Below are 27550 nucleotides of genomic sequence, written 5' to 3' on the forward strand. Positions count from 1 at the left end.
AGTTTCTTTTCTGCTAATCCCTATTTGCATGAACCAAAGATTTAGATATCGTCTTTCCAGCTGCTAAACTAAGACTCACACACACACACACACACACACACACTACTCTTTCCTACATTCAGAAACTTCTTCCATATCTCCTTTTATTCCAGGGCTGAGCAAAATATGGTCCAGGGGTCGGATCTGGCTCGCCAAGCCACCAGATCCAGCCCATGGACCACCCTGCCAGGACCCTCAGCAGGACTGTCTTTAGGCATAGGCAGAATAGGCAGTTGCATAGGGCACCAGTATTTCTGGGGCACCACTCTGCCGGGATGGTAGTGAAGCAGTAGAGCAGTGCAAAAAGCCGGCACTCCCCGACCCCTCTGAAAGAGAAAGCGTCGGCTAACCAGCTGCTTGAAGAATCAGCAGACTTGTTTCCCGTTCCTCCCAGGTGACAGAGGCATAGGGAGGCAGGGACAGAGGGAACAGTTACTTCCAGCTGGCACACGAGGGGGAAACACTTCCCTTCCCCACAGGAGCTGGCGCATGCTGCCTGAACAGCTTGGGCGCTGGCACCTGGCAACTTAGTTCCAGGCCTTTCTGTGCGGTGCAGGGAGGTCAGTAGACCTGGGGCCGCGCAGCTCCGACTGTGCAGGCAGCACACTTTGCCCTGGGACTCCCTGCGCCCTCCCTCTCCCCTCGCAGGATGGCATCGCGGAGGTAAGTTGCTGGGGTGCAACAGCTCCTGCTGCTCAGGCAGTGCGCACACCAGCTGTTTGGAGAGGGGAAGTGCAGTCGCACACTTCTCAGAGGTGCTGCAGGATTGGCAGGTCCCCTGCCCAGACCTCCCACAAGTACCCGTCCCCTGCCCCCACCAACACTGTCACCAGCACCCTGCCACCCACCGTAGCATCCAGGACCACCTTGTCCCTGGACCCAGCACCCTGCCACTCACCACAGCACCACCCTGTCCCTGGCTCCAGCACCCTGCAAGCTGTGCCAGCATCCTTGGGACCGCATTATTGAGGATTGGGGTTTGTTTGTTTTTTTTTGGCATCTCACTTGTGTGGCCCCAACTGACTTTTCTGTGGGTCAGTGACCTTTGACTCAAAACAGGTTCCCTGCCCCTCTCATAAAGACAATGTTAAAACCTTTTGAGTTTAACAATATTTTATTTAAAAATGAAGCCTGGCCAACATGCCCCCAATTGGGGCCAAATCCCCATCTCACTGCAGCATCAAAACACCCCTGCACCACCTGACCCCAAATCTGAGCCCATCATACACTGGAACCCACTGTCCTGAGCCTCTTACATCCCCAAACTCCTGCATCCCCATATCCTCAGTCTTCTGCCACAACACTCCTGCACCATCCACACATGGCAAATGTGTGACACGTGTGTCCATGTCACAATCTCCTTGCCCTGAGCCCCTCACATATCCAACCCAAACTCCTGCACCCTCACATCCACAAGCCTGTGTCTTGTTCAACACCCCAACCTTCCATCTGATCCCAACACTCCCCAATCTGGAGCCCCCTCCCTGAGCCAGCATCCCCTCCTCCTGCATCCAAATTCCCTCCCAGAGCTTGCACTTCTCACCCCTTCCCACACCCAAATCTTTCATTCCCACCCCAGAGCCCGCACCTCCTCTCTCAACCAAGTGAGAGCGTATAATGGCTGCGTATAGCAAGTGATGGAGAGGAGGGGAACACAGAGGATGGGGCCTCAAAGGAGTGGGGTCTTGGGCCTTGGGGAAGGAATGTGATTTTAATGTATTGGTGGGTTCTTTTTTTGGGAGGGGGGTGACTTGACAAACCTAGGAGTTCCTTGAAATTCTGAAAAGCTGAAAAGGGATCCATGGCCAAATAAAATTGGGAACACTGCAGTGGAGCATGTAACAGCAGGGCTGAGTCCTAGGGAGAGCCGAATGCACTGCCTGAGGGAAAGGATTGGCTGCTGGGGTCTCTGAGAAGGGGAGGGGATAGGGGTGGAAGAGCAAGTCAGGAGTAGGGGCACCAGTTTAATAATCCCGCCTAGGGCACCATAAATCCTAAGGACGGCCCTGACCCTCAGGCATGTAGCTGCGCAGTTTGAAAGCTTAGTCCCTGTGGCTCTCTCCTCTACAAGGAGGGGGAAGCTTCATACAATCTCCCCGCCCCAAGCCCAATCCTCAGCTCCTAGCAGCCAGAAACAACTGGCCAACAGGAACTGACCCCAGCCAATCTCTCAGCTCCTATTGGCTGTAAACAACCAGCCAATAGGAGCCGAGAGACTGGCCTGGAGGATGGGAGTAGTGCAAGTCTCTTCCCCCTCCCAGAGCTGAGGCGCACGTGGAGGGAGCAGCCTGCAGTTTTAAGTGATCTGGGGCTGCAGCAGACAGAGCCCAGCCTGCCTTGAAGGTGCTGCAGGGCTCCTGGCTTCGGTAAGCACCTCCTAGCCAGAGCCTGCCTCTGGCCCTCCAGCACATCAATTCCCTCCCTCCAGGTCACCATCCAAACCCTCTGCACCCCCCTGCCCCTGGTCACAAGTCCTTCCCAGACCCTCTACCCCCTCTCTACACCCCTCCCCCAGACCAGAATTCTCTCCTGCACCCATACCCGCTCCCTGACCTTACACCCTTACCCCCTGACCCAGGTCACAACCCCCTTCTTTGCCCACCATCTCCAGCACTCCATTATCTTATCTCATGCACCCTTCTGTGCCCAACCGCCACCCTAGACTCCACACCCCTCCACAAAAAAGTGCATCCCTTGACCACTTTCCAAAGTCTTGGAGTGGCCCCTCCACCAAAAATTATTGCCCACCCCGTTCTATTCCCTTCCCCCATCTCTTCAGAACAGTTTGTTAGTAAACTGCAGACTACTGGATTCATAAACTGAGAGGAGTTGTTAAGTGGCACAGAATAGCCTGTTCTGCTGTGGTATCACTGGTAATTCCCCAGCAATCTTTCCAGAAAAAGTTTTCATCCTTAAGGCTTTCTGTAACATGCATGTTTTAAGTGGCAGAACCTCCAGCAAGAGAAAAAAACTGAACATTGAAAGAGTGTTTCTATTCAACAGAATGAAAAAATTGGCTTCACCCTATATTTTGACTATCTAGAAGCCACAAACTAAGAAGTCAATATGCAGTTATCCGACTATCTTCTTGATTATATTTTGAAATAAGTAGCATCTCTTCAGTATGGGGATACAGATGTTTGTGTCACCAGACTTAATTCCAAATGCTGTGGCAAGCTTGAAAAAATATATAGTTTCCCATTTACATATAAATGCAAGTGAATGAAATAGTCAATTTTGTATTCAAGGACACTAAACAAATTTAAATCTATTATTCACTGAACTGCCAGATATTCCTCTCTTCTCCACTCTGGATCATGCATCACTCTACTGTATTCTATGTTCTAGCAGCAAAGAGAAATTTAATAGAATATTGACAGTATTTTTCAGTCTGCTGCAGGACTTTTTCTTTGCAGTATATTTCAGTCAATTTGTAGAAAAGGGCAAAGGTAAGCAGAGAGATGAAATGAGATAAAAATAGGAAATGATGAAGAACACACCAACAAAAGAAAAATGGAAAAAAGCTAGACAAGCCTAACACTAAAAAGTGGGCTGAGGAGGGGGAGGAAGGCAGAGAAACAGACAGAGAAAAGGGTAAGGGGTGTCAAACAGTAAAAGGCAGAGGAGAATCGCATGGTTTAGACAGCTATTAGAGCTAATATTGCAAACTTTGAGTGCTATTTTCATTATTTGATCAGACACACAAAAAATCAATTATTTCAATAACCATCAAGATTATTATTTGCAAAGATAGAAAGTGAAGTTGATTAAAAAAAGTAGTAAAATTTAAGAGAGTAGAAGATAAGTTCCAGAAGCAAATATTGTGATGAAATCACTCATCTGACTCAGAGGTTTGATTTCATGCAACACTCTTCCAGTCACTTCAAAACTACATTAAGTATAGTGATGTTATCCAAATAAACTTGCACTAAACAGGATGGTTACCAAGCAAAACTGAAGCACTAGAAAAAGGTAGTGACGTTATTAGACTATACAAAAATTGAGATAATTCAAGGGAGAAAATCTGGTTTCCCTCCATCTTGAATCAGTAAACAAAAATAAACACATGTGCATAGGACAGCATCAAGTGAAGATGGACTCAGTCTTATACTGACATGACAAGACCATCTATGAGCTGCAATATAAAGAAGCAGGTGAAGTATGAGAAGAAGTTCATGTTTTCCAGGATTCCTTAGTGACTCTAGTGGTGCTAGAAAAAAAACTACCAATTACAATGAGACTAGGGATGTAAGCGACTAGTCGACTACCCAGTAAGCATATGCTTACTGTGCTTTCCCCCTACCCTCTTGCTGCCTCTATCAGAGAGGGGCAGCAAGGAGGTTGAGGAGCAGGAGCCAGTGCTGGGGGGAGCTGACCTAAGAGCCAGTTCCCCCTAGCACCATCCACCCTCTACACAGGGGGTAGGGTAGGCAGGGGCATAGCAGGGGGACTGGGCACAAGCCAGGACAGCTGATTCCTGGCTCGTGCTTGTTTCCCTTCTGCCGCCACTACACCTCTGCATTTTAAATGTATTAAGAACCTGGCGGCTCTTAAAACATTTAAAAAGCAGAAACGCAGCATCTGGGACTAGACCCGAGCCAGGACACCTGATTCCCAACTAGCACTTGGTCCCCCCAGCTGCGCCTCTACTTTTTAAATGTACTAAGAGCCTGGCAGCTCTTAATACATTTAAAAAGCAGAGCCACAATGGGATTCATTCCTGGCCCCGGGACGACTTGATTAGCTGATTAAACACAATTTAACATCCCTGGATGAGACTATGAATAAGTACTCTGTTATTTCCTCTACTACAATTCTGTATAGTGCAACAATGCTTAGAGGTCTCAGACAAACTCATTGTGCCAAGCAATGTTAACACAATATGAGCGTCCCTGTTCCAAAGAACTTGCATCTAAATACCCGACAGAAAAGGGGTGGAGTGAAACCACATACAACACAGAATGAATAATGTAAAGTTTAGCAAATGTCACTTATATGGGGTTTTGGGGGTATTTGGTTATGAAAGGGGTCACAAAAGGAAAAGCCATGGAAAAGAAAGGAGGGGAACATGGAGGGCCAGTGAAGTGACTGGAAAGAAGTAGGGTACAGCAATCAGCCAAAAAGCACAGGAAATGCCCAGAGCAAAAACTGAGAAAGAACTGTGACTTGAAGGGCATGAGACAAGAAAGAGCTATATTAAATCCTTTTCCTTTGTGGTAGGAAATAGTCACCTCAGTAATAATAAAACTTAAGGAAAGAACTTTCCCCCACCAAGAGTGCAATTTAAATTGTGGAAATGTTTGGTAAATTAACTGAGTAAACCAAACCTGTATAGCTTGTTGTCCGTTTTGGAAGAAAGTCTACACAAAAAACAAGACATTCCAAACATTCTATTAGCATTCATTAAAATTACATTAAATTGATTACATAAATTTGCTAATCACTCTGGTAAAAGGAGTACTGGGAAATAGGGAAGAAAGGTTTAAAGTCGGGGTGGCCAACCTAAACCTGAGAAGGAGCCACAATTTACCAATGCACATCGCCAAAGAGCAACAGTTACATGTCACCAGCTCTGATCATCTCCCCACCAGCACTCTCAGCACATCCCGCCCACTGGCAGCTCCACCAGTCAGTGCTTCCTTCTCCTTTTCCTCCTGCCCACTGTGATCAGCTCTTTCTTAGTGGGAGACACTGGAGGGGGGAAGCGTGGGTGTGACAGGCTCAGTGGAGAGGGTAGGAAGTGGCAGGATCCTAGGGGGAAAGAGTGGAGGAGGACAGCGCCTAGGGCAGAGCTGGAGGTTGAACAGTGAGCATCCTCCGGCCCAGTGGAAAGTTGGCACCTGTGGCTCCAGCCCTGGATTTGGTACCTATGTAAGGAGCCGCATATTAACTTCTGAAGAGCTGCTTGTGGCTCTGGAGCAACAGATTGGCCACCCCTGCTTTAAACCTTTATATTAATTTCTATTATAGTAATGCCTAGAGACCCCAATCGGGATATGGAGGCCATTATGCTTAATACTGTACAAATACAGAGACATGTGGTCTCTGCTCCAGAGAATTTGAAGTTTAAGCAAGCAACACAAAAGGGGACAAGAAAATGATTCAAAGTCTGAATGTTTTTTAAAAATATACCACATGTAACAGGCAGGGCAGGTTGCATCTCCTTTTAAGATTACTTGTCACTTCCCATTACAAAAACCTGTTTTCAATTGCTTATAACTTTGCCAGACCAACCATTTGGGCTAGAATTTTTCTTTACCATGGGTCTGTCTCCATCTTAATTTTTTTGAAATCATGATAACCTTTACTTTGAAACATTGTAAGATTTCCTAATCTTTAGCGCAGAGGTGGTGTCAGGGATGTACCTTTTACTATTCCTGTGATAATCCACACAGCTTTGACCTTTTCAAAATAAAATCTCAGTTCACATATGCTCAAGTAGAGAAGTGCTAGAGCATAGCAGCTAAAATGCCTGAGGAATCCATATTCAATAAGCATGTTCCAGCCTCTCACAGTTCTTAGTATTGGCTGAACCAAGGTTTATGCATCATCCCCACAAATCACCTGAGTATATTCCATCTCCAGAGTGGGGCCAGGCACTGGAACTGAGAGCAGGGGGCCTGTATCTCCTGCCTTTATGCTCTCAGTAACACCTTGCTCGCACCCAGGCATCCACCTGTCTCAAATGCAAAGAAAACAAGTGCTGAACTAGAGGCAGGGGGGAGAGGTAAGAAGGAGGTGGCAGGATACTGGAACTGGAAGGGGGTAGAAGAGAAACCAACTACAGGTTGGTGGGGACTGGAGCTAGCTGGCCACAAAGATGAACTCAGAGGTAGGAGAGGGGAGGCTGGTATTGACTGGGCATTAGACTACAATCTTAGAGCAGAGGGGACAAAGACAGGCCAAAGCAAGCCAGAAATCAGTGTGGGAGATCTGACAATGGCAGGGGAAAACAGACTGCTTGAGACAAAAGACTGGGAGCCAGTCTAGGGAGGGGAATGACTGGAGGCCAACGAGAAAGACAGGACAGGTATTGATTAGAAAGGACCAGGAAGAAGGGACCAAGTTTTAATGAGGGATAGTGCAAAGATACACACAAGCATCTGTGACCACTGCAATATACTCCAGAGCTTGTAATATTAACAAATGGGCTGAATTAAGATTGCACAGACACCAGAATGTCTTGAAACATGAATACGCTCCAGCCTACGGATCAGATAATCTTCAAAAAGGTGAAACTGTGCTTTAAAAACTGTCATACCAGGAACTCGGATTAATAACAGCTCTATAGCACTAGACACTTTTGTTTAAACCACTAACAAATCTTCTCTTAGCACCAGTTCAATTTCTCAAAGATCTATTTCTAGTTTTAGCAAAGAAAGCTTGAGGCAGTCCCAACTGAGAAATAATTTTGCCCACTGAGAACTCTGTATACCCGAGATGAACTGTAGAAAGTCTTAGAAATGACAAGAAATGGGAATTAAGCAACAATGTGACAAGACTGTTGTGGTCAGCAAAAAATGAGAGCCAAAGTTTAAAATGTAACTGGTTCTGATGTGAAGTTCATTTCCAAGGATTTATTCAGAAATTTAACTCAAATTCAGCATGTGGACAGATATCAAAGCTCCGGTTCTGTCTCTGAGACAACTCTATTCAGAACCAGAAGACTGGGAAATAATGTACGCACAATCTGTTCAGAAGGATAATGTGGCTTAATTCCTTTTTTCATATGGTTACAAGTAAGACTTGTGGGTACCTGGCTGTACCACTGACTATACTCTGGGCATAATTCTGCATTCCTCTACCCTTAACTTCAAAAGTTACAAAAACTTCCCAAAACTCACATCATGAGATCCCATAGTGCTTTGTGTTAAGTCACCTCTTGTATTCTGTTTTTTACCCCGTTTATCGTTTTTGTATGGACAAGGAAGTAAAGGAAATAAGAGGCCTTTCAGGCCTGTCTTGATCTTTGCTCTATCTTTCCATCTCCTGTTTGGTTCTTTCTAGCTCTCTTCCTCCCCTCCCCCCCCCCCCCCGTTTTTTTTCAGCTTCATGACTTCAGAGGTATTGGACATATAACCAGGACACTGCTTCCCACACCTGCCACTGGCTAGGAATGGCAATCGGCAGCCAAAGGGAGCTGCGATTGCCCATACCTGCAGAGGTGCAGATAAACTGTGTCTGAGCCAGCTAGTGGCTTAACCTTACAAGCCACCACCCAGAGTTTGAAAACCCTTGCAGTAACAGGTCCCTTTCACAGGTTTATAACTGTGCAACTGTTAGAACACACCACACTGTGAATAGTTGTTTGGTCTCAAGTAGCAGTTGCTGTTTACAGTTGAGAGAAAGAATGAAGGGAAATTCTTTCTTGACTATGGTTATCAGCACCAAGCTGACTTCCTAGGGTAAGTGAATTCTCAAGGAGGAAAGTTTCCACTAGCAGAGTAGAAAAAGCAGTCAGAACAACAGAAATAAGGGGATTTTTATTTGCACAGAGTTTAATTAAATTTGCTTTAAAAATTGGCTTTGGGTACAGGAACTGCTGAGAATGCTTATGTTTCAACAAGGCCTGAATATCTGAGAAGCTTCTATACAATAGAATGTTTTGTAAAAAGAAAGTAACTTTGAAAACATATGTACACTGAAACACATATGACAAATAAACAGATGCCAAGTGGAACTTGGTTACAATGACTTAAAAATATCAAAATCCATAAACTAAATTGTTTACACTGCTTAGCAAACTAGAAAGGCTAGAAGTTGTCCACTTTAACTGCTGTACATCGGAAGCATCAGTTCACACATGGTATAAATATCTTTACATCAAAATGAATTAAGTATTTAGACACCTACCTCTGTATGTCTTGAATGAAGTGCATTGTATTCCTTCTTCAGTTCTGCCTCTCTCTCCTCAAGTCTGCTAACTGAAAAAAATGTAAGTACGGTTAACCCACAAAGACTCAATACCACCTACTGAAAGTCCACAATTTTATTTCCTGAAGTCTGATTTCCAAAGACCAAGGCTATCACTCCAGAGGTCTGGGTATTCTAATTGATGGATTTCAGGCAGCCAAAGGAATTAAATGGAGTTGAGGAAATTCAGCTCTGTTATTGTCCTTGTTAAATCCTTCTCACTTCTTTCCTACAGCTAAAGAAAGCACACTCCTTCCCCTAATGCAGGGCTACTCAACACATGGCTCGTTTGTTTGCAGCCCACAGAGCAGTTTGGGTTTACGTGGGTCTCAACACATGGCTTGCGGGTGGGATCCTTTGAACATGGCTTCCACTGGGAACACGCTCCACAATGGCAAGGCATCACCCAGACGGGGTGAGCATTAAAAGACACAAGCAGACCGACTGGCTGGAACAGACGGGTACCAGGTATTGGCATTTCTAGTCCCCAGGGAGGAGGTGCGGGGAGCATTGTGGGAAGTGCTTAGCCTTGTAGGCAGAGCCTGAGAGGTGCTGACTGGCTCACAATGGCCACAGCTTAAAGATTAATCTTTGTATTCGTGCCTGTCAGTGTAAAAGACGCTATTTGCATATATATGCACCCACACTTAAGTTGTGGCCCTTAGCATTTGCTGTGAGTATCTTTGTGGTCCTCAGGGCTTCCAAAGTGGAATACTCCTGCCCTAAAGGTTGCAAATAGCCAAACAGACAAGACACATTTTTAATCAACAAGTTAATAGGTGATTATAATCAAATTTCCAGTTAAAGAAAATGGTTTACTATTAGTTCTACCAATTCAGATCTTTTCATGCATGCATCACAAGAGAAAGTAGGAAGCAATAGAGACCCTATCACATGCTATACTGTGAATTTTGTATTCAGCGGTCACATCTTTGGAGAGAACTGCAAGTTAATCTATTGGCATTGCCAATAGGAAGACACTAGGGATGTTAGATAGCATGTAATTAAATAGCTGTGTAACGGCATCAAATTTTAGCGATTACACAACTATTTGATAGTCCCAGGAGCCAGGCTGGTAGCCAGTGCGCTCCTGCCTCCACTCCCAGGGAACCCCCTGCCACCGGCAGCAGTCCCTGTCCGTGGGGCATCCGAGCTCCTTATGGTCAGAGGCTGCTCCGTGCCAGACCCCTTGCACACAGGGACTTGCTGCCGTGGAGCAGCCTCTGTCTGCAGGGAGCCCAGGCCAGCCAAGGACAAAGGCTGCTCCACGGCAGCCTCCCCTGCTCCCACCCCACTGCTGCCTCTGATAAAGCCCACTCCCCACAGGCACCAGTTCCCGCCCCTTGTTGCCTCGGATACAGAGGCGGGGAGGGGGGGGAATTGTTGTGTGTAGTTGACAGGATCAACCAATAAGCCTCAACTTATCAGTTAATTCTGGTCTCACTGCTGTGTGCAGAGAAGAAACTCTTTTCACACAGCTATGAACCAGCAAAAAGAAGTGCAGATATCTATGCCAATATTGCAATGGGCATGGTGGAAAAAGGATATGCCAGGGACACCAAGTACTGCCGAGTGAAAATAAAGTAGTGAGGAGCTGTATCAAAAGACAAAGGAGGCAAATGGACGGTCTGGAGCATCACCACAAACATGCCACTTTTATAAGTGGCTGCATGCGATCCTAGATGAGGGATCAGCTTCCCTAGCCAGTACATGGATTTCTCCCAAGAAATTTAGGCAGCCTCAGGTAGCAGCACGTAGAACAGCATGGTGAAGGAGGAGGAGGGAAATGGTCAGCAGGTGAACAGGGCAACTGAGGTCACTGAGAGCTTTTTATAGCCTTGAAGACAATTCTCTCCTCCTAGGATGTCTCACAGTCAGGTACTGATCCCGGGGCAGGCACGCCCAGACCGCCCCCTTTCCACTCCTGCCCGCTTACTCCTGTGTTAAGGAAAAGTTGCACTCTTGGCAAATGGGAGGTACTAAAAATACGGGTGCCATATGACCCCCCGCCCTGCTCTGCTGCCATGCCCAGACCCTCTCCCCCCTCCCACTCCTGCAGGGAGGGAAAGTTGCACTCTCCTGGCAAAGAGGGGGGTTGCCAAACAGACTGGCACCATGTAAGTCCCTACCCTGCTCTGACGCCATGCCCACACTCCCTCTGACTTCTCACTTGAAAGCTCATGGCTTGGCCTGTCCCTTACTATGCCTGCCACCAGAGTCCAACCCTTTCCCTAAGAACTCAGGTTTATCTATTGCCTAGTGGCTGCTTAAAAGCATATGGCCTTGTACATAACACATCCCTATTGTCTTTAAACAGACCTTCATTTTATACTAACAGATTAGGTTGTAAAATCTGCTCTTCACTTTTCACTACAGTAAGAACAACAGTGACCTTGCTGCACCCTCCCCCAGCACTGACAGCTGTCGGTCGGGCAAAAATCCACAGACCAGAAACAGACTAGGGAACAGATATTCAAGCTGTAAATGCAATCCACTAACTTGGATGGGAGCATGTAAATGAGTGGAGGAACATGCTGCTGAAGATGATACGACCGGTCTGAGGAAACCAAAGCAAGCGGGGAACAGGAAGTGAAGCACCAGGAGAGAGTTCTGTTGTCCATGACAGCTGTGATGGATCACATAGCAGTTTTCCAGGATGCCTACGTGAACAGGTACCCCCTCCAGCTCTTGAGGGCCAACATTCCCGCCTCACTGAGTTCCATTGCCTCCCCGCTGTGGGGCCCTAGAACACAAGGCGGGAGGGAGGAATCAAGGACAGCCTCAGACTCTACTCCCAGGGATGCATCGTGAGGCAAAAGGCAGTTGTGTACGTACACACACACACACACACACACACACACACACACAGCTCCTGTCCTGGATTCCTTTTTTCTCCCTGCTGTGTTCCCTAAATAAAAACGCAAGATTCTGAACAACAGTTTCTTTATTGCATGTATTGAAGAGGTGAGGGGGTTACAGACAAGCATACTGAATGCAGGGCCCCCTCATTGAGAGCAAAATGCACGACACTTAAAACTGGCCATTCATAAGATGGTCTTTCAAAGCCTCTCTGATTTGCACATCCCCTTGCTGTGTTCACCTTATTGCCCTAGTGTCTTGCTGCTCCAAATCCCTGGCTAGGTATTCTGCTTCATTCCCCCCCCCCCCCCCTTTACCTTGCCAGGTACCTTCCCCCTTTTTCTCACAAATATTATGGAGCACACACCAAGCAACCACAACAATGGGTATGTTGCATTTGCTGAGATCTATCCTAGTCTGTAGTCACTTTAAATGCCCCAAAACACATTCAACCACTTGCTCAGTTTTTAGTTGAATTGCTACTTAATGGGCTCCAGGCTGCCAGTGTACAGCTTCATGAGCCATGGGTGCTCACGGTGTTCCACTGTGCCCAGAAGAATGAAAGCCAGTAGCATCTGCAATTTGCTTAATTCAAGTGCTTTGCAGAAGAATACATTCCTGGCCTCCCAAGAGTCTTCCTCATTATGGCTGACCTTGTATATGCTCTGGATATACTCCAGCATTAGGTGCACCAAGGTTAACAATGTCATCACCACCCTATTTTGATGCTCTACTGGATCCACAATGGGTTCTATGCTTATGCTGCTATGGCATCTCCAAGGATAATCAAGGGGGAAAAAGGCTGCAAAAAGACTGTTTGCTGTTGGTTTTAAGCAAGGGGGAGGGGAGGGAGAATAAATTATGGAACAATGATGACATGTAACCCAGAACCACCCACTGCACAATTTTGGTTCTGGTGTGTACTGTGAGCATAACCCAGAATACAAAGGGGTGCAGGCACTGTGGGATAGCTACTCTCAGTGCATCGCTCTCAAAGTCGACAGTAGCCATCCTATGGGGGATGTGCTACTTCGAACTACGTCAAATTCTTACACACAGTGGGGACAGCATCTTTGACTTAACACAATCGGGTATTAAAAAGTCAACCTTAATAAATATGACCTTATCTTGCAGTGAAAACATGGCCTACAGCAGTAACAGTGTAGTACCGTCAGTGCAGATGCTCTACACTAGCTCCCCGCACACACCAGCTCCCACCTGTCATTCTCCCCTCCCCCATGTAATCACTGACATTTTCAGCAAATACAGAATGACATAATTAAATGCATTTTAACATCCCTAGTTATGGGTTTCAGTTCTTAATCAAGTTCTTAATTCAACTATAACTGACATTTTCACATCAACTTTCCTACAACAAAAAATGTAGTTCCAATACTATAGTTAAAAAAAACATTTTCCAAAAACCTTCCTAACAAAAATGGTCAGTCATAGCCTTCTGTGGAGTTTACTCATGTCATCACTTACAGCTTATATTGAAACAAGAAGATTTACATGGCACTGCTCGGGTCCTTAACTTAAATACGTTTTATTTTTCTTCATTTAAATCATTGTTTGAGGTGGAGCTGGAGATGAGGGGTTCAGTATGCAGGCTGCCCCAGGGAAAGGGAACAATCCCAGCCCCCTCGCAACACAGCAACTTGAGGACGGGTGCAAAGTGCCTTTCTCCATGGCTGTTGCAGCACTAGCGGGCATAGCAGCAGGAGGGATACAAGTCCATCAGCTGGGGGGACAGAAACACAAACTCTCTGAAAAATATAGTAGATAGCCGTCCCTTTCTCCACTTCTTACCCCTGCTGGGCCAATGGAGTTATAGCTGTCCCAGTCACCATCTCTGACCCCTTGCTGCTACTCTGTGGTAATTCTACAGTATAACTCCCTCCTGCCAGGCCCCTCCATTTCCATTTTAAGAGAAAATTTCATGTACATCCCATTATCCTGGCACAGCCAAGAACCCTGGCCTTGCTTTGTTACAATAAGCGGAAGTTGCACATCAAATTTGGTGGTCCTAGCTTTTACCATTTAAGAGGTGCTCTTGAACAAATGGACTCCGAGACCGACAGATACGTACATTTCTAAGATGACAACCCTTACTATACATTTCAAAAGGGCTCTAGAGGTGATCCTGGCAATTACAGACTGGTAACTCTAATGTCAGTACCGAGCAAATTAAGTCGAAACGATAATAAAGATTAAACTTGTCAAACACATAGTTGAACATAATTTGTTGGGGAAAAGTCAACATGGTTTCTATAAAGGTAAAATCATGCCTTCTAATCTATATGAGTTCTTTGAGGGTGTCAACAAACATGTGGACAAGGGGGATCCAGTAGATATAGTGTACTTAGATTTCCAGAAAGTCTGACAAAGACCCTCACTAAAGGCTCTTAAGTAAATTAAGTTGTCATGGGATAAGAGAGAAGGTCTCTAATGGACTGATAACTGGTTAAAAGACAGGAAACAAAGGGAAGGGATAAATGGTCAGTTTTCAGAATGGAGAGAGGGAACTAGTGGTGTCCCCCAAGGGTCAGTACTGGGACAAATCTTATTTAACCTATTTATAAATGAACTGGAGAGAGGGGTAAACAGTGAAGTGACAAAATTTGGAGACGATACTAAACTACTCAAGATAGTTAAGACCAAAGCAGACTGAAGAGCTTCAAAAAGATCTCACTAAACTAAGTGATTGGGCAACAAAATGGCAAATTAAATTTCATGCTGATAAATGTAAAGTAATGCACATTGGAAAAAACAACCCCAATTATACATACAATATGATGGGGACTAATTTAGCTGTGACTACTCAAGAGACAGATCTTGGAGTCATTGTGGCTAGTTCTCTGAAAACATCCACTCAGTGTACAGCAGCAGTTTAAAAAGTAAACAGAATGTTAAGAATCATTTTAAAAAAGAGATACAGAATAAGACAGAGAATATATTATTGCCCCTATATAAAACCATGGTATACCTACATCTTGAATACTGCATACAGATGTGGTCGCCTCATCTCAAAAAAGGTACACTGGCATTGGAGAAGGTTCAGAAAAGGGCAACAAAAATGATGAGGGGTTTGGAACAGGTCCCATATGAAGAGAGATTAAAAAGAATTGGACTTTTCATTTTAGAAAATAAGAGACTAAGGGGGGGTATGATAGAGGTCTATAAAATCATGACTGGTGTGGAAAAACTGAATAAGGAAAAGTTATTTGCTTGTTTCATAACATAAGAACTAGAGGTCACCAAATGAAATTAATAGGAGCAGGTTTAAAACAAAAGGAAGTTTTTCTTCACTCAGCACACCGTCATCTTGTGGAACTCTTTGCCAGAGGAGGTTGTGAAGACCAGGACTTTAACAGGGTTCAAGCAAGAACTAGAACATTCATGGAGGTTAGGTTCATCAATGGCTATTAGCCAGGATAGGTAGGAATGGTGTTCCTAGCCTCTGTGAGAGGCTGGGGATGGGTGATGGGAGAGGGATTGCTTGATGACTCCCTACACTGATCATTCCCTCTGGAGCATCTGGCATCGGCCACTCCCGGAAGACAGGATATTGGGCTACATGGACCTTTGGTCTGACCCAGTATGGCCGTTCTTATTTTGCTATTACAAGTTGACACTCTCTTAACTGGGGTTCTCTGATCTGGCAACATCCATAGTCTGACACAGATGTTGCAGGACCAGAGAGTCCCGGTGGATGTCCAGCGGTAAGGATTCCCGTGGGGTTGCCAGGACAGCGGGCTGCCTGCAGAGATCCACAGTGCATGCGCGACTGCCACCCAGGGAGCCCCAGTACACGTACAACTTCCCAGCAGGTCCTGGAGCCACTACAACAATGGGTCAGCAGGACCTGGGAAGCCAGCCAGGAGGCCAGTGGCTGGGCCAGGGGAGCCAGTGGCAGAGGCCTTTTAAAAAAAGACCTCCCCTGGTCCAGCAAAATCCCTCATCCAGGACCAGTCAGGATTATTGAAGTTTACTGAAGGCCTCACCTAAACATCTTGGCTTTCCCCTTTCACTCAACTGCAAATCTTTTTTTCTGCCATTACAAGTATATGAACTCCAACTTTCTGTTTGTAGAAGCTGTGAGAGTATTACATTTACGTATTCCTTTGAGCTTCAGAGGGTAGCCGAGTTAGTCTGTAACTAGAAAAATATAAACAAATAGTCTAGCAGCACCTTAAAGACTAACAAAACATGTAGATAGTTACATGAGCTTTCATGGGTACAACTTCTTCATCTGAAGTGGGTGTGCTCGATATTCTCTATGCAGTTCTTTTCTTCAAAATTTGCTCTCTTTAAATCCCTCAAGAAGATGCATAATAGTTACCAGTGTATCTGCAGTTACAGATTCAGTGCCCATCACCATGGGATCACAAGACCTATGCCAACATTCTCTGCAATGTGTGCATTTCTACTATTGCCACCAAGCTCCTGTTATCAATATTTCTCAATGCCCTCCCATCTTCTATATCTGCATGTATTATATAAAGTACCAATATAAAGTACAGATACACTATTCAATTGCGTATTTTCAAAAAGTGTTATGTAACCATAACCTGTAATTGTCTGTGCATTTAGACCAACTTGACTCTCTAATCTCATCTTACTCTAAGGAGATTAAGATATTTGACAAGATCCTTTGCATTCTAGCTATAAATACCAAAATGCTCAAAAGTATTACATACATATACCTCTATAAATCAATCTTACAGTACAATAAAAAAAAATCTAATGAACATAATAGCAGGTTGAACCAGAACTCTAAGGTGAACGTAGCAATAATTAAGTATGTATCCTTTAAATGTAAATATGGCCGTAAAAACATGAACATTGACTTTAAAAGGCTTATTTTTGTACTTTTTACACCCAATAATTTCATCACCTGCCCAGCTACGATTAAGTTGTTTAAACAAATGTGTTGCAATGGTAGAAAAAAAATGATGTGTGTCTGAAAACTATAGGTACTGGGGGTACTTTTGAAAGAGGGGTAACTATAAAAAAAAAGGTTGAGAAACACTGATATAGGACACAAGATGCTTATCTGTGTTTTTCTAAAGATATCATCAATGCACTGTAGACTGGAATAAAGCACAATCTAATTTGTCAGAGGCAATGTCCATTCTGAATACTCAGGGAGTGAGTATAAGTGCAAGGAAGTTAAGGATGTTAAAATGTGAGTGATTTGGTAAATGTGTTACTGTTGAAAATTATATGCCAGACAATACCAGCTCCCCAGGAACTAGTGCACACCAATTGCCACCCTGCGCTACTGCCTCTGATAGAGAGAGAGCAGCGTGGTGTGGCAGGCAGCTCCTGGGAGCCAAAGTGCAGTGGGAACCAACTTTTAAGCTGGCTCCCCATGTGTACCGGCTCCCAGCTGCCACCCCACTCATAGGGAGCCAGTCAGGAGTTGCATGTAACCATTTAGGTAACCTATAAGCATATGGTTACCCATTTCAACAGCTACACTCTTTCATCCCTAATAGAAGCATTGGGAAAGTATCCAAAGAAACGACAGATTTTATTTGAAAAGCCAACTTTTGCCTACTCTGTTAGACTGGACTATTAGCTTCTAGTGTAAATGGACTACAGCATATCAGTTTTACAACTGAAGTTATCTATGGATAGGGACTGACGAGACTTACAAAATATTTAAAGCAAAGCTGGCTCACCTTAGCTTTTCCTGTCACTAACATGTAGCACACATCTATGAAATCAGCTTTAGGACTTTAAGAGAAAAGATCTTATATAGTCATTCCCTTTCACCCTTATCACCAACATTTTTCAGGTGCTCAGTCCAAGAAAGCAGCTTGGAAATTAAGAAGTGCAAACAGCATTACTAATTGGCTTCATGTTTTGGGCAACCTGTTCCCTTCCTTAGAAACTGTTTCCAAGTATACTGAAATAGCATCACAGCCTAGATAACACTAAGTATTAACCTAATATGCTGGCTTGGGTTTGAAATTTTGCTTCAGTGCTGCTGAGTAGAAAATGATATTCACTGCAGTCACACCTGGAAATCAGCATAGCAAAACACACCAATACAAGCTTAAGTCCTCTGACTTAACACATCTTAACTAGTAAATGGTTCATAACACTCTTCCAGAATTCACCAAAGGTGACTTATACCCCCCCCCCCCCACACACACACACTCATTGAAATGCCTACATACTATTTATTTTACACTTCAAGTAAAGCGCAACTCCCAACAGTGTTTTGAGCACAGCAGACTACCAATATGAAATCAGCATTAAAATATGTCTGCAACTCACTGTGGCTGATGGTTTAAGATAAGTGATGGTACCCTAGTTCTACCCCAAATTAGGCTATTTGTTTCCTTGATTGGGTCTATTCCAACACAAATGGCAGCTCTATAATTAAAGCAATGGTGACTGCATACAGGCACTAAACACTTGTGTAGGTGTGCACCCTTGATTTCTGATCCCTGTTTCATAACCATTCTATTAGTGATGGGAACATTTTATTTGAGAAAGATATTTCAGTCATTGCAGGGCCTAATTCTGGCTTAGTCCAATCTCCTGTGGAGTTCCTTCCTCAACAAGATACCCTCAAATGAATGTCTAGTCTGTTGCTCATGCATTTCAACCTGGGCTTTGTCAGTCAAATCCAATCACACATAGAACGTCAGGGGAAGTTCTAGGCTTCAATGGCCAAAACTCTATTAATTTGGGGGGGGGGGGGGACAGAGGAGGGAGAGGGGAGACAACTAGAAACCAGAAAGAGGGAGGAAGACACATATGAAGCTCTCACCAGCTTTTCATCATAGCCTCAAGCACTTGTGCAACTGTCTATAGATCAAAAGAACTGCATAACATTTGAGCATAACAATCTTCCTACTTGATTTCTGTCTATCCTCCCAATACTGTTTAATGTGTTCATGTTTTGAAAGACTTCTAAACAGAAAGAATGGGAAGGGTAAGGGAAGAGGAAGAGAAACAGGGGACAAAGAAGGTTGTACACACAAGCCCCTGGCAGGAGGAGACGATGGGTAAACACCAGGATGGAGAAAGGAGCCTGTCTATCGTTAGCCAACACTCCAACATGTTGCTCTTGGGTTTAAGCCTTTTCATTATAGCAAGACCACCACCACGCACAAACAAATAGTCCTGTAAAAAGCCAATGAACCAAAACAAAACCCAGAACACTTAATCCTAAAGTATTTTACTTAAAGAGAGAGAATCAAACACTCCATGAAACCCATTTCAAGGACTTCACAATTATCAAATTCTTTACACAGAACATCATAGAATCAGGGTTGGAAGAGACTTCAGGAGGTTTAACCCCCTGCTAAAAACAGGACCAATCTCAACTAAATGGTCCCAGCCAGGGCTTTGTCAAACTGGGACTTAAAAACCTCTAGGGACAGTGATTACACCACCTTCCCAGGTAACCCATTCCAGTACTTCACCACCCTCCTAGTGAAATAATATTTTCTAATATCTAACCTAGAACTCCCCCACTGCAACTTGAGAGCATTGCTCCTTGGTCTCTCATCTATCACCACTGAGAATAGTCTCTCTCCTTCCTCTTTGGAAACCTGCTTCAGGTAGTTAAAGGTTGCCATCAAATCCCCCTTCACTTCTCTTCTGTAGACTAAAGTCCAACTCCCTCTGCCTCTCCTCATAAGTCATATGCTCCAGCCCCCCCAATCATTTTGTTGCAGCCTGCTGGACTATTTCCAATGCATTCACAGTCTTTCTGTAATGGGGGACCCATAATTGGACAATACTCCAGGTATGGCCTCATCAGTGCCAAATAAAGGGAAATAATTAATTCCCTAGATCTGCTGGAAATGCTCCTACTAATGCAACCCGATATACCGTTAGTCTTTTCGGTTACAGGGGCACACTGTTGACTGATTCAGCTTCTCATTCACTGTAATACCCAGGTCCTTTTCTGCCAAACTACTGCTTAGCCAGTCGGTCCACAGCCAGATGGTCAGGTACAACACTGGTAAACAACAATAGTTTAAGATACTGAGTAAAGGTATTGGTATCTGGCCAAAAGAAAAACAAAAGCTTGAGAATTCATATGGGTTTACAAATGGGTCTCCAAAGAGAAAACAGGACATCACCACAGCAATAGGCTAGATGACAGCACTCAAAGTTCTTTAGACCAATAGGAATACCATCATGGCAACAAATTTAAGTCTAATGGTTGCCTCATTCTCATTTTCTTTGGCTTGCACATGGGAGCAGAGATGTCTGAAATCATCCAAGTAACAACCACCATTTTTGTCTTCTCTACTTCCCATCCATTGCAAGTGGAGCAAAGTAATGTGTTGAGATTAGTCTAACAATAGTACTTTCTGGGACAGCCTGGAGTCTCTCAGAGGTGCATCAAAACAAAAAAATGGAAGCATTTTACAATAATTTCTTTCATCTCAAACAACTGAAAATGGTTCTTTGGCATTCCAGTGTCTCAGAGACCTATTTTTGGGTAGACAAATATTTGAAAAAAGATACCATGACAAAAGATAGTAGGGTCTAAAAAGCCCACAGAAAATTTTAAGTAGGCATTGAAGACAACTTGTTCTGGTCCCTGCATTGAAATAGATTTACTAGTTGAAAACAAATCCATTCACAATTTTCCTAACTATCAAATTAACTATTCAGATGAACATTTCCTCTGCTCCCATCTCCTAGCATCCTTTATGCTACATTGATAGCATCATCATATGGACCCACAGGAAGGAGATCTTTGAAGAATTCCGCAGGGATTTCAACAATTTCCACCCCACTATCAATCTTAGCCTGGGCCAGTCCACACAAAAGATCCACTTCCTGGAAACTAAAGTACAAATAAAGGATGGTCACAGACACCACCCTATACTGGAAACCTACTGAACACTATTCTTACCTACATGCCTCTAGTTTACATCCAAGACACATCACATGATGTGTTGTCATCATACGATTTGTTGTCTACTGCTAAGACCTAAGATATAACCAGATCTGAGCAACGCCTACAATATCTTTGGCAAGCATTCTTAAAACTTAAATACCCACCTGGGGAAGTAAAGACACAGATTGGAAGACCTGACAAGAACCCAGAAGTCATCTACTTCAAGATAGGCCCAACAAGGAAAACAGAATACCGCTGGTCATTACCTACAGCCCACAACTTAAACCCCTCCTGCGCATCATTGACAATCTACAACCTACCTTAGAGAATCATCCCTCACTCAGACCTTGACAGAAAGATCAATCCTCACCTACAGACAGCCTCCCCCCACAACCTGAATACTTAGCAGCAGGCATATACCACAAATACACTCATCTAGGAACTTACCCCTTCAACAAGCCCACTGCCAACTTTGTCCACGCATCTAATACAAGTGACACCATCACAAGACATAACCACCCAAGCCACTTCACCAGGGGCTCATGTAATGTATGCCATCAAGTGCAAGCAACTCCCCTCTGCCATGCATATTGTTCAAACTGGACAGTATCTACGACACAGGATAAATGGACACAAACCAGATATCAGAAATGGTAACACAAACTTGTGGGGCAAGGAATGGGAACCTTTTTTGGATCAGGGGCCAGTGATCCATAGAAAAAAAATTGGTGGCCACACACACAAGTGAGAAGCAATGCTGGGGGGACCCTGAGCCTCAGGAACCACATCCATACGAGCTGGGGGCCACATCCGGCCCCTAGACCAGAGGTTCCTCACCTCTGCTGTAGGGGAATATTTTAACCTCCCTGTACATTCAATAATGGATTTTAAAGTAGTCACTCATATACAAAGGAATTTTATCACCCAAATACAGACAGACACAGCTGAACTAGAGTTCATTTAAGAGTTTGGCACTATCAACTTGGGCTTAAAAAAAGATAACTGGTTAATGCACTACAAAGGCAATTTCCCCCACCTTTTATATTCACATTTCTACATCAAATGCTATGAATGGGACACATCCAGACTGACTTAGCTTAACACTGGTCTTGCAATTGACAGACACCTGCTATTGCTGTTATATATACCCTTGATTCTGTAATTTGCATTCTGTAGATTTTACCAACAAAAGCTCATATTTGTTAGTATCTAAGGTACCCCGAGACTGCTCGTTGTTTCTATTCAGCTGAACAGAGAGGTCTAACAGTTAGCCTTATAATTACATTCATTTATATTTTTAAAAGAGAAGATAGCAAGAACATTAAGAACAGCCATACTGAGTCAGACCAAAGGTCAACCTAGCCCAGTATCCTGTGTGCCGACAGTGGCCAATACCAGATGCCTCAGAGGGAGGGAACACAACACATAATCCTCACGTGATCCCTCTCCTATCACCCATATCCAGAGAATCAGAGGCTAGGGACACCATTCCTACACATCATAGCTAATAGCCATTAATGGACCTAACCTCTATGAATTTATCTAGATCTTTTTGAACTCTATTAAAGTCCTAGACTTAACCACAACCTCTGGTAAGGGGTTCCAGAGGTTGACTGTGCTCTGAGCAAAGAAAAACTTCCTTTTGTTTTAAACCTGCTACCTATTAATTTTATTGGGTGACCCCTAGTTCTTACATTGTGGGAATAAGTAAACAACATTATCTTATTCACTTTTTCCATACCAGTCATGATTTTATAGACCTCTACCATATCCCCCTTAGTCTCCTCTTTTCTAAGCTGAAAAGTCCACTTTTTTTAATCTCTTTTTATTTACTCCCATTTAGAACAGCCAGTATTAAGAACTGAGCAACATTCTCCAGACTAAAAATATACTAAACTTGGTGTCAACTTCCAGAAGTATCTAACCACAAAGAAACACTTCAGTGTCTTCCATTGTTTGATTTTCAGTATAGACAGGTGATATGCAAGATCTGAGAATCTCAATTTCAGAAAAAAAAAGTTATAATTAGAGAAGTTAACTGAATGCCTTCCAAATTCATTGTACTCCAATTTGTTAGAGCACATTACAGGTTCAATATTAATTTTGAAATACTGGAGAGTAGATTCTAAAAGCTCAATCTTCCCAGGTATAATGCACACCTACTAAATAGCGCCATATCTAGCTCAAGTAAACTGTTCTACACATTTAAAAATACCATCCTAAATAATAGACAAATCTGAATTGGTCAATTTAAGGAAATAATTTAGCTAATCTGTATAGACACAAAATTCTGCATCTATACAAATGTCAACCAGCTTTGAACACAGTATCTAAACCAACTTGTAAATAGTCTTTAAAAAAAAAAAAGGCAGAACATTAGATTGAAAAGAAATTATTGGAATAACAAAGCTTACATGAAAATAAATGTTCACTTTCAAATACTCTACCAGCCCATCTGCAACTGGATATACAGCTCCAAGTGAAACAGTGTCCAAAGACCTGCAATACCAGTGCTCCATATAAAAACCTAAGCTTCCTTGATTTAACTTATCAAGTTCATCTCAAACGGAGCTAATCAACCCTCATAACAGGAAATTAAGGGAAACTGAGGTGAAGTATTTGGAATTTCCATTTCTGTCCGGAGAGCAAGTACGATGGATTAGGCAATAAAAGCTGCCTGCCCTGCCTGTTCAAAAATCAGAGCTTACCTCCCAAGTTTGATGGCTTTTGCCAAGTTTGGAACACCCTCCATCAGTTTGTTGTCCTCTGCCTCAAATTGCTGATTAGCCTAAGGGGGAGAAAGAGAAACAAACCTGCTAGAAAGCCACATCCAACTGGTCAGATGCCTCCTCTAGAGGAATTATCAGTTCCTGCTGTGCAGGCAGAACAAAAAAATCCCATTTATTAGTGGGCCTTAGTCGCACAACATTTAAGCCCCTTCTGAAATGTCTCTTGGGCAATCTTCCTTCAACCGATTCCCTAATACCATGTCTCACACCAGCTTCAAAAGAAACAGAACACACATGTTCTTTAGTTACTATTTGACTGGCCGAGCATCCCAACGTTAGCCAGGAAAAACTACATCGATTCAACACAAGCTGCTTTGTAGTTAAACACAAGAAAGCTAGACAATCTGTTAAGACAATAAACTCAGCTCCTTTGAAGGAGTTTTAAAAACTTCAAATAGTTCACATTTAATGCTTGCTCTACAGAGTGGTTACAGTTTTTAAATTGAAAATAAGCTGGTTTAGATATTCAAGATTACAGAAATACTTGTTCCTCAGTAAATAGAAATGGGCATATACTCAGTTTCTTGCTTGCAGAATTCCTTAACTAACATCCATTACCTTTGGACCTTAACGCGTCCATTACTATTGCTTTAAGTTCCCAATTTGATCCAGCAGAAATTGTTGTCACCAAAAATCCTTAAACTTGGCAATAAACTGTCACCTGAAATCACCTTATTTTCATTTAATACAGGCAGTCCCCAGGTTACGTACAAGATAGGGACTGTAGGTTTGTTCTTAAGTTGAATTTGTATGTAAGTCGGAATTGGCATCCAGATTCAGCCGCTGCTGAAACTGACCAGCGGCTGACTACAGGAAGCCGAGGCAGAGTTGCTCTGCCCTGGGCTTCCTGGAATCAGCCGCTGATCAGTTTCAACAGCGGCTGAATTTGGACGCCTGGGACAGAGCAGCTGGGGCGCTGCCGGATAGGTCCCCACAGCGCCGCACCTCAGTGCTGCGGTGGCCAACCCGGCAGCGCCCCAGCTGCTCTACCCCAGGCGTCGTCGGCGAGAAAAGCCTGGTCTGCTGGGAGGGGTGGGGGGCGCACTAGCTGCGCCCCCTTCCCCCCAGCAGACCAGGGAGATGCGGGTGGCGGGACCACCGAGACACGCCGCGGTCCCGCCCGCATCCTCCGAGGCTTTGCTCCGCGTCTCCCTGGTCTGCTGGGGGTGGGGCTCCCACCAGCAGACCAGGGAGACGCGGAGGACGTGGGCAGCGGGACAGCCCAGATGCGCCGCGGCTGTCCCGCTGCTGGCATCCTCCGAGGCTTTGCTCCCCATCTCCCTGGTCTGCTGTCCCGCCACCCGCGTCCTCCGGGGCGAGAAAAGCTGCTCCGCGTCTCCCTGGTCTGCTGGGGGGGCCTCCCCCCCAGCAGACCAGGGAGACGCGGAGCAGCTTTTCTCGCCCCGGAGGACGCGGGCGGCGGGACCACGGCACATCTGGGCGTCCCGCCGCTCGTGTCCTCCGGGGTGAGAAAAGCCCCGTTCGTAACTGCGGATCCGACATAAGTCAGATCCGCGTAACTCGGGGACTGCCTGTATTTACATAACAGTAGCATTCTAGGATTCCCCTACATCCAGTACTGGAGCCCACCGAGCTAGGCTCTTTAAAGACACACGCAAAGATGATTTCTGCCAGAACAGCCTGAACCCATCATATTGTTTAGCCAACCTCTCACAAAGTAATGGAATATCCTCCTGACAGGGACTTCAGTGCTTTTTTCCACCCTAAGTAACAGGCAGAAGCAGGGATATAATGAATGGGGCAAGAAGAACAAACAGGATAAGGAAACAAAATGTCTCTTTTCTATAAGAGCCTAATGCCAGGGAAACAGATGTTGCAACTACAGCAGATTAACTTTATATGAAAAGCCAGGTTACTCCCATTGACAAGCCAGAATGTAAAATCCAGAAAGACATTTGAAATCTTACACATCTTTTGTTGTAAATAACTCAGCTATAGCAAGTGAAGTTTATTTGATCAGCAAAATATGTATGGGAGCCTAAAATTTAATAAAACTAGAGATGCACAACAAATCTTTTAGCTTCTCGGGGGGTAGGCAGTGGCTAAACCTTTTATTGTTAACTTTCCCCTGAGAAAAACATTAGTGCTAATGTTAACCAAGTGATATTCATGACTAATACTGGTTGACTTTAAACCTTTGTCCCATTCTGTAGTCAGTTTCATTAACAGGCTTTGTATCAGTAAAGTTTACAGCACACTGATCCATAATGTTGTGATTTTCTACTGCTTTGAGTAGAAAGATATTAATTATCTTACTCATTACAAAGATAGCTTCCCCAATTATCACTTCTAATATCATTAGCTCACAGACATTTACCTCCCCGCCCCCCATTTCCCTTCTGTTCTGAAATTTGATTTGTCCTTTTCATGTGTTCATTCTTTTGATTGTATCCTTTGGTATGGTTGTGCCAATTTTCTTCCACTATTTGATCTGAGGAAATGGGTCTGGCCCACGAAAGCTCATCACCTAATAAACCATCTTGTTAGTCTTTAAAGTGCTACATAGTCCTGTTTTTTTGTTTGAGCCTCTAGTTCTGTAACATGACTGACACCCCAGATGAGCCCTCTAAGTGTAGCTCTGCTCCATCTAGTGGTCTATCTGTTTCCATAGAATATAAAGGAAGCATCAATGCCACGGACTGCAGTGAGTCAACATCTACATCAAACTGGCAGCCTGTGGTCTTAAATAAGGGACTGGTACTAAAACAAACAATTTTTTTTTTCTAAAATATTTTAAGTTGATAAAGAAGTAATGCTATAAGTGTCAGCTGGATTCTCGTACTGTTCTAGTGCTATTTAAATAATTGTTTTAATTCAAGCTGACTGCCTTCAAGTTGAAGTCTGTCACATCCAGTTCGACCATCTGATGTCCAGTTTTGCAATTCATGTGAAGTTTGTAGGCGGTTTTCATTTATTTCTTAGAGAGAGTGGTGGTAAAACAACAAAGCCATTCCAACTAGACCCACCTAGTAGCAGACTTGGTAACAATTCAAGAGTTGAATGGCATGGACCTAACTACTTCACTGCACTGCACACTTGGCTCTTCCAAGGCAGGTTACAGTGTCAAGACAATGGATATGACAGGCAGGACAAAAACTGACTTGTCACCATCTGAGACCCGTTATATTGCAAATAGGACTTCAGCTTCTACTGATGCAGTTACAGACCAAAACTCAGTTAATTTTTTAAAATGTTAGTGTTCAACAAGGATGTTCTGAAAATCCAAGTGTTTTGTAGTTTTGTTACACACTGAAATTTAGAATAAATTAACCAATTTTCTACAGAACTAGGCAATGGGATATTTGCATTGTAAAGTTAGTGTTCTAAAGCACCAGGTCTTAGGGTTTATGAACACATGCATTCTAATAGGTACCCCACAAAATCTAAGCTCTTAAATTCACATGAAGTGTTAGGTGTAGAAAGCCTTCCTGTACAAAAAGCAAGGACTTCTAATGTCACTGAATACTATACACAGTACTATTAATTTAACTGTTAACACCATTCCATAATTGCTTGTATTATCCAACAGTCCAGTATTTAGTCATTTCTTCGAGAGCAAGATAACCTCACAGTAAACAGAGTTTAAAATATGAAAATGACTTATTGAAAGTCAGGATAGACAATGAACATTGATACTCAGATGCATTTAAGTTACACTTTACTCCACCTCAGATATTTTTGGTTCTTTTAGTCAGTCATTTTTCTTTTAATTATGCCAGATAATTAGGTAAATCTAGAAATGACATGTAAACAGGTATGATTTGTTGTTTTTCCTAAGAGTAAGCCTTTAACAGGCCAAGAACTTATGGACAAGAGTTAAACTGCAGTTACAGTTAAAACAACGGATAAAGTGAATAATGAAGTCTACACAATTTGCATCTAGTAAGATGAAAGCATGAGATAGATAGTGGTGGATAACAGACAAAATCTACCACCTCAAAACAGTAACAGATGTCTAGCGTGGCACTGGCTAAATTGTCAAAGAAAATTAACATGATTTGGGCTTTGTGGGGGATTTCAGAAACAGTTATAAGATACTGCTGTAGTA

At 43.7% G+C, this 27550-nt stretch overlaps 1 protein-coding gene across 5 annotated transcripts in view; it reads right to left on the reverse strand.

Moving 5' to 3' along the window:
* Window positions 1-27550, reverse strand: part of SPAG9 (sperm associated antigen 9) — a 132195-nt gene that overhangs the window by 79279 nt on the left and 25366 nt on the right. For 3 of the 5 annotated variants that reach the window (XM_075903797.1, XM_075903795.1, XM_075903798.1), the window contains exon 3: window positions 8893-8963. The exons of 1 other annotated variant lie outside the window; for it this stretch is intronic. In XM_075903797.1, coding sequence (XP_075759912.1) covers window positions 8893-8963 — 71 coding nt within the window. Of the gene's footprint in view, window positions 1-8892; window positions 8964-23400; window positions 23481-27550 lie in introns of all 5 variants that reach the window. One more of the 5 variants, XM_075903800.1, reaches the window with a different exon arrangement.

This window comes from Pelodiscus sinensis, chromosome 20 (assembly GCF_049634645.1).
Source record: "Pelodiscus sinensis isolate JC-2024 chromosome 20, ASM4963464v1, whole genome shotgun sequence".
NCBI lineage: Eukaryota > Metazoa > Chordata > Testudines > Trionychidae > Pelodiscus > Pelodiscus sinensis.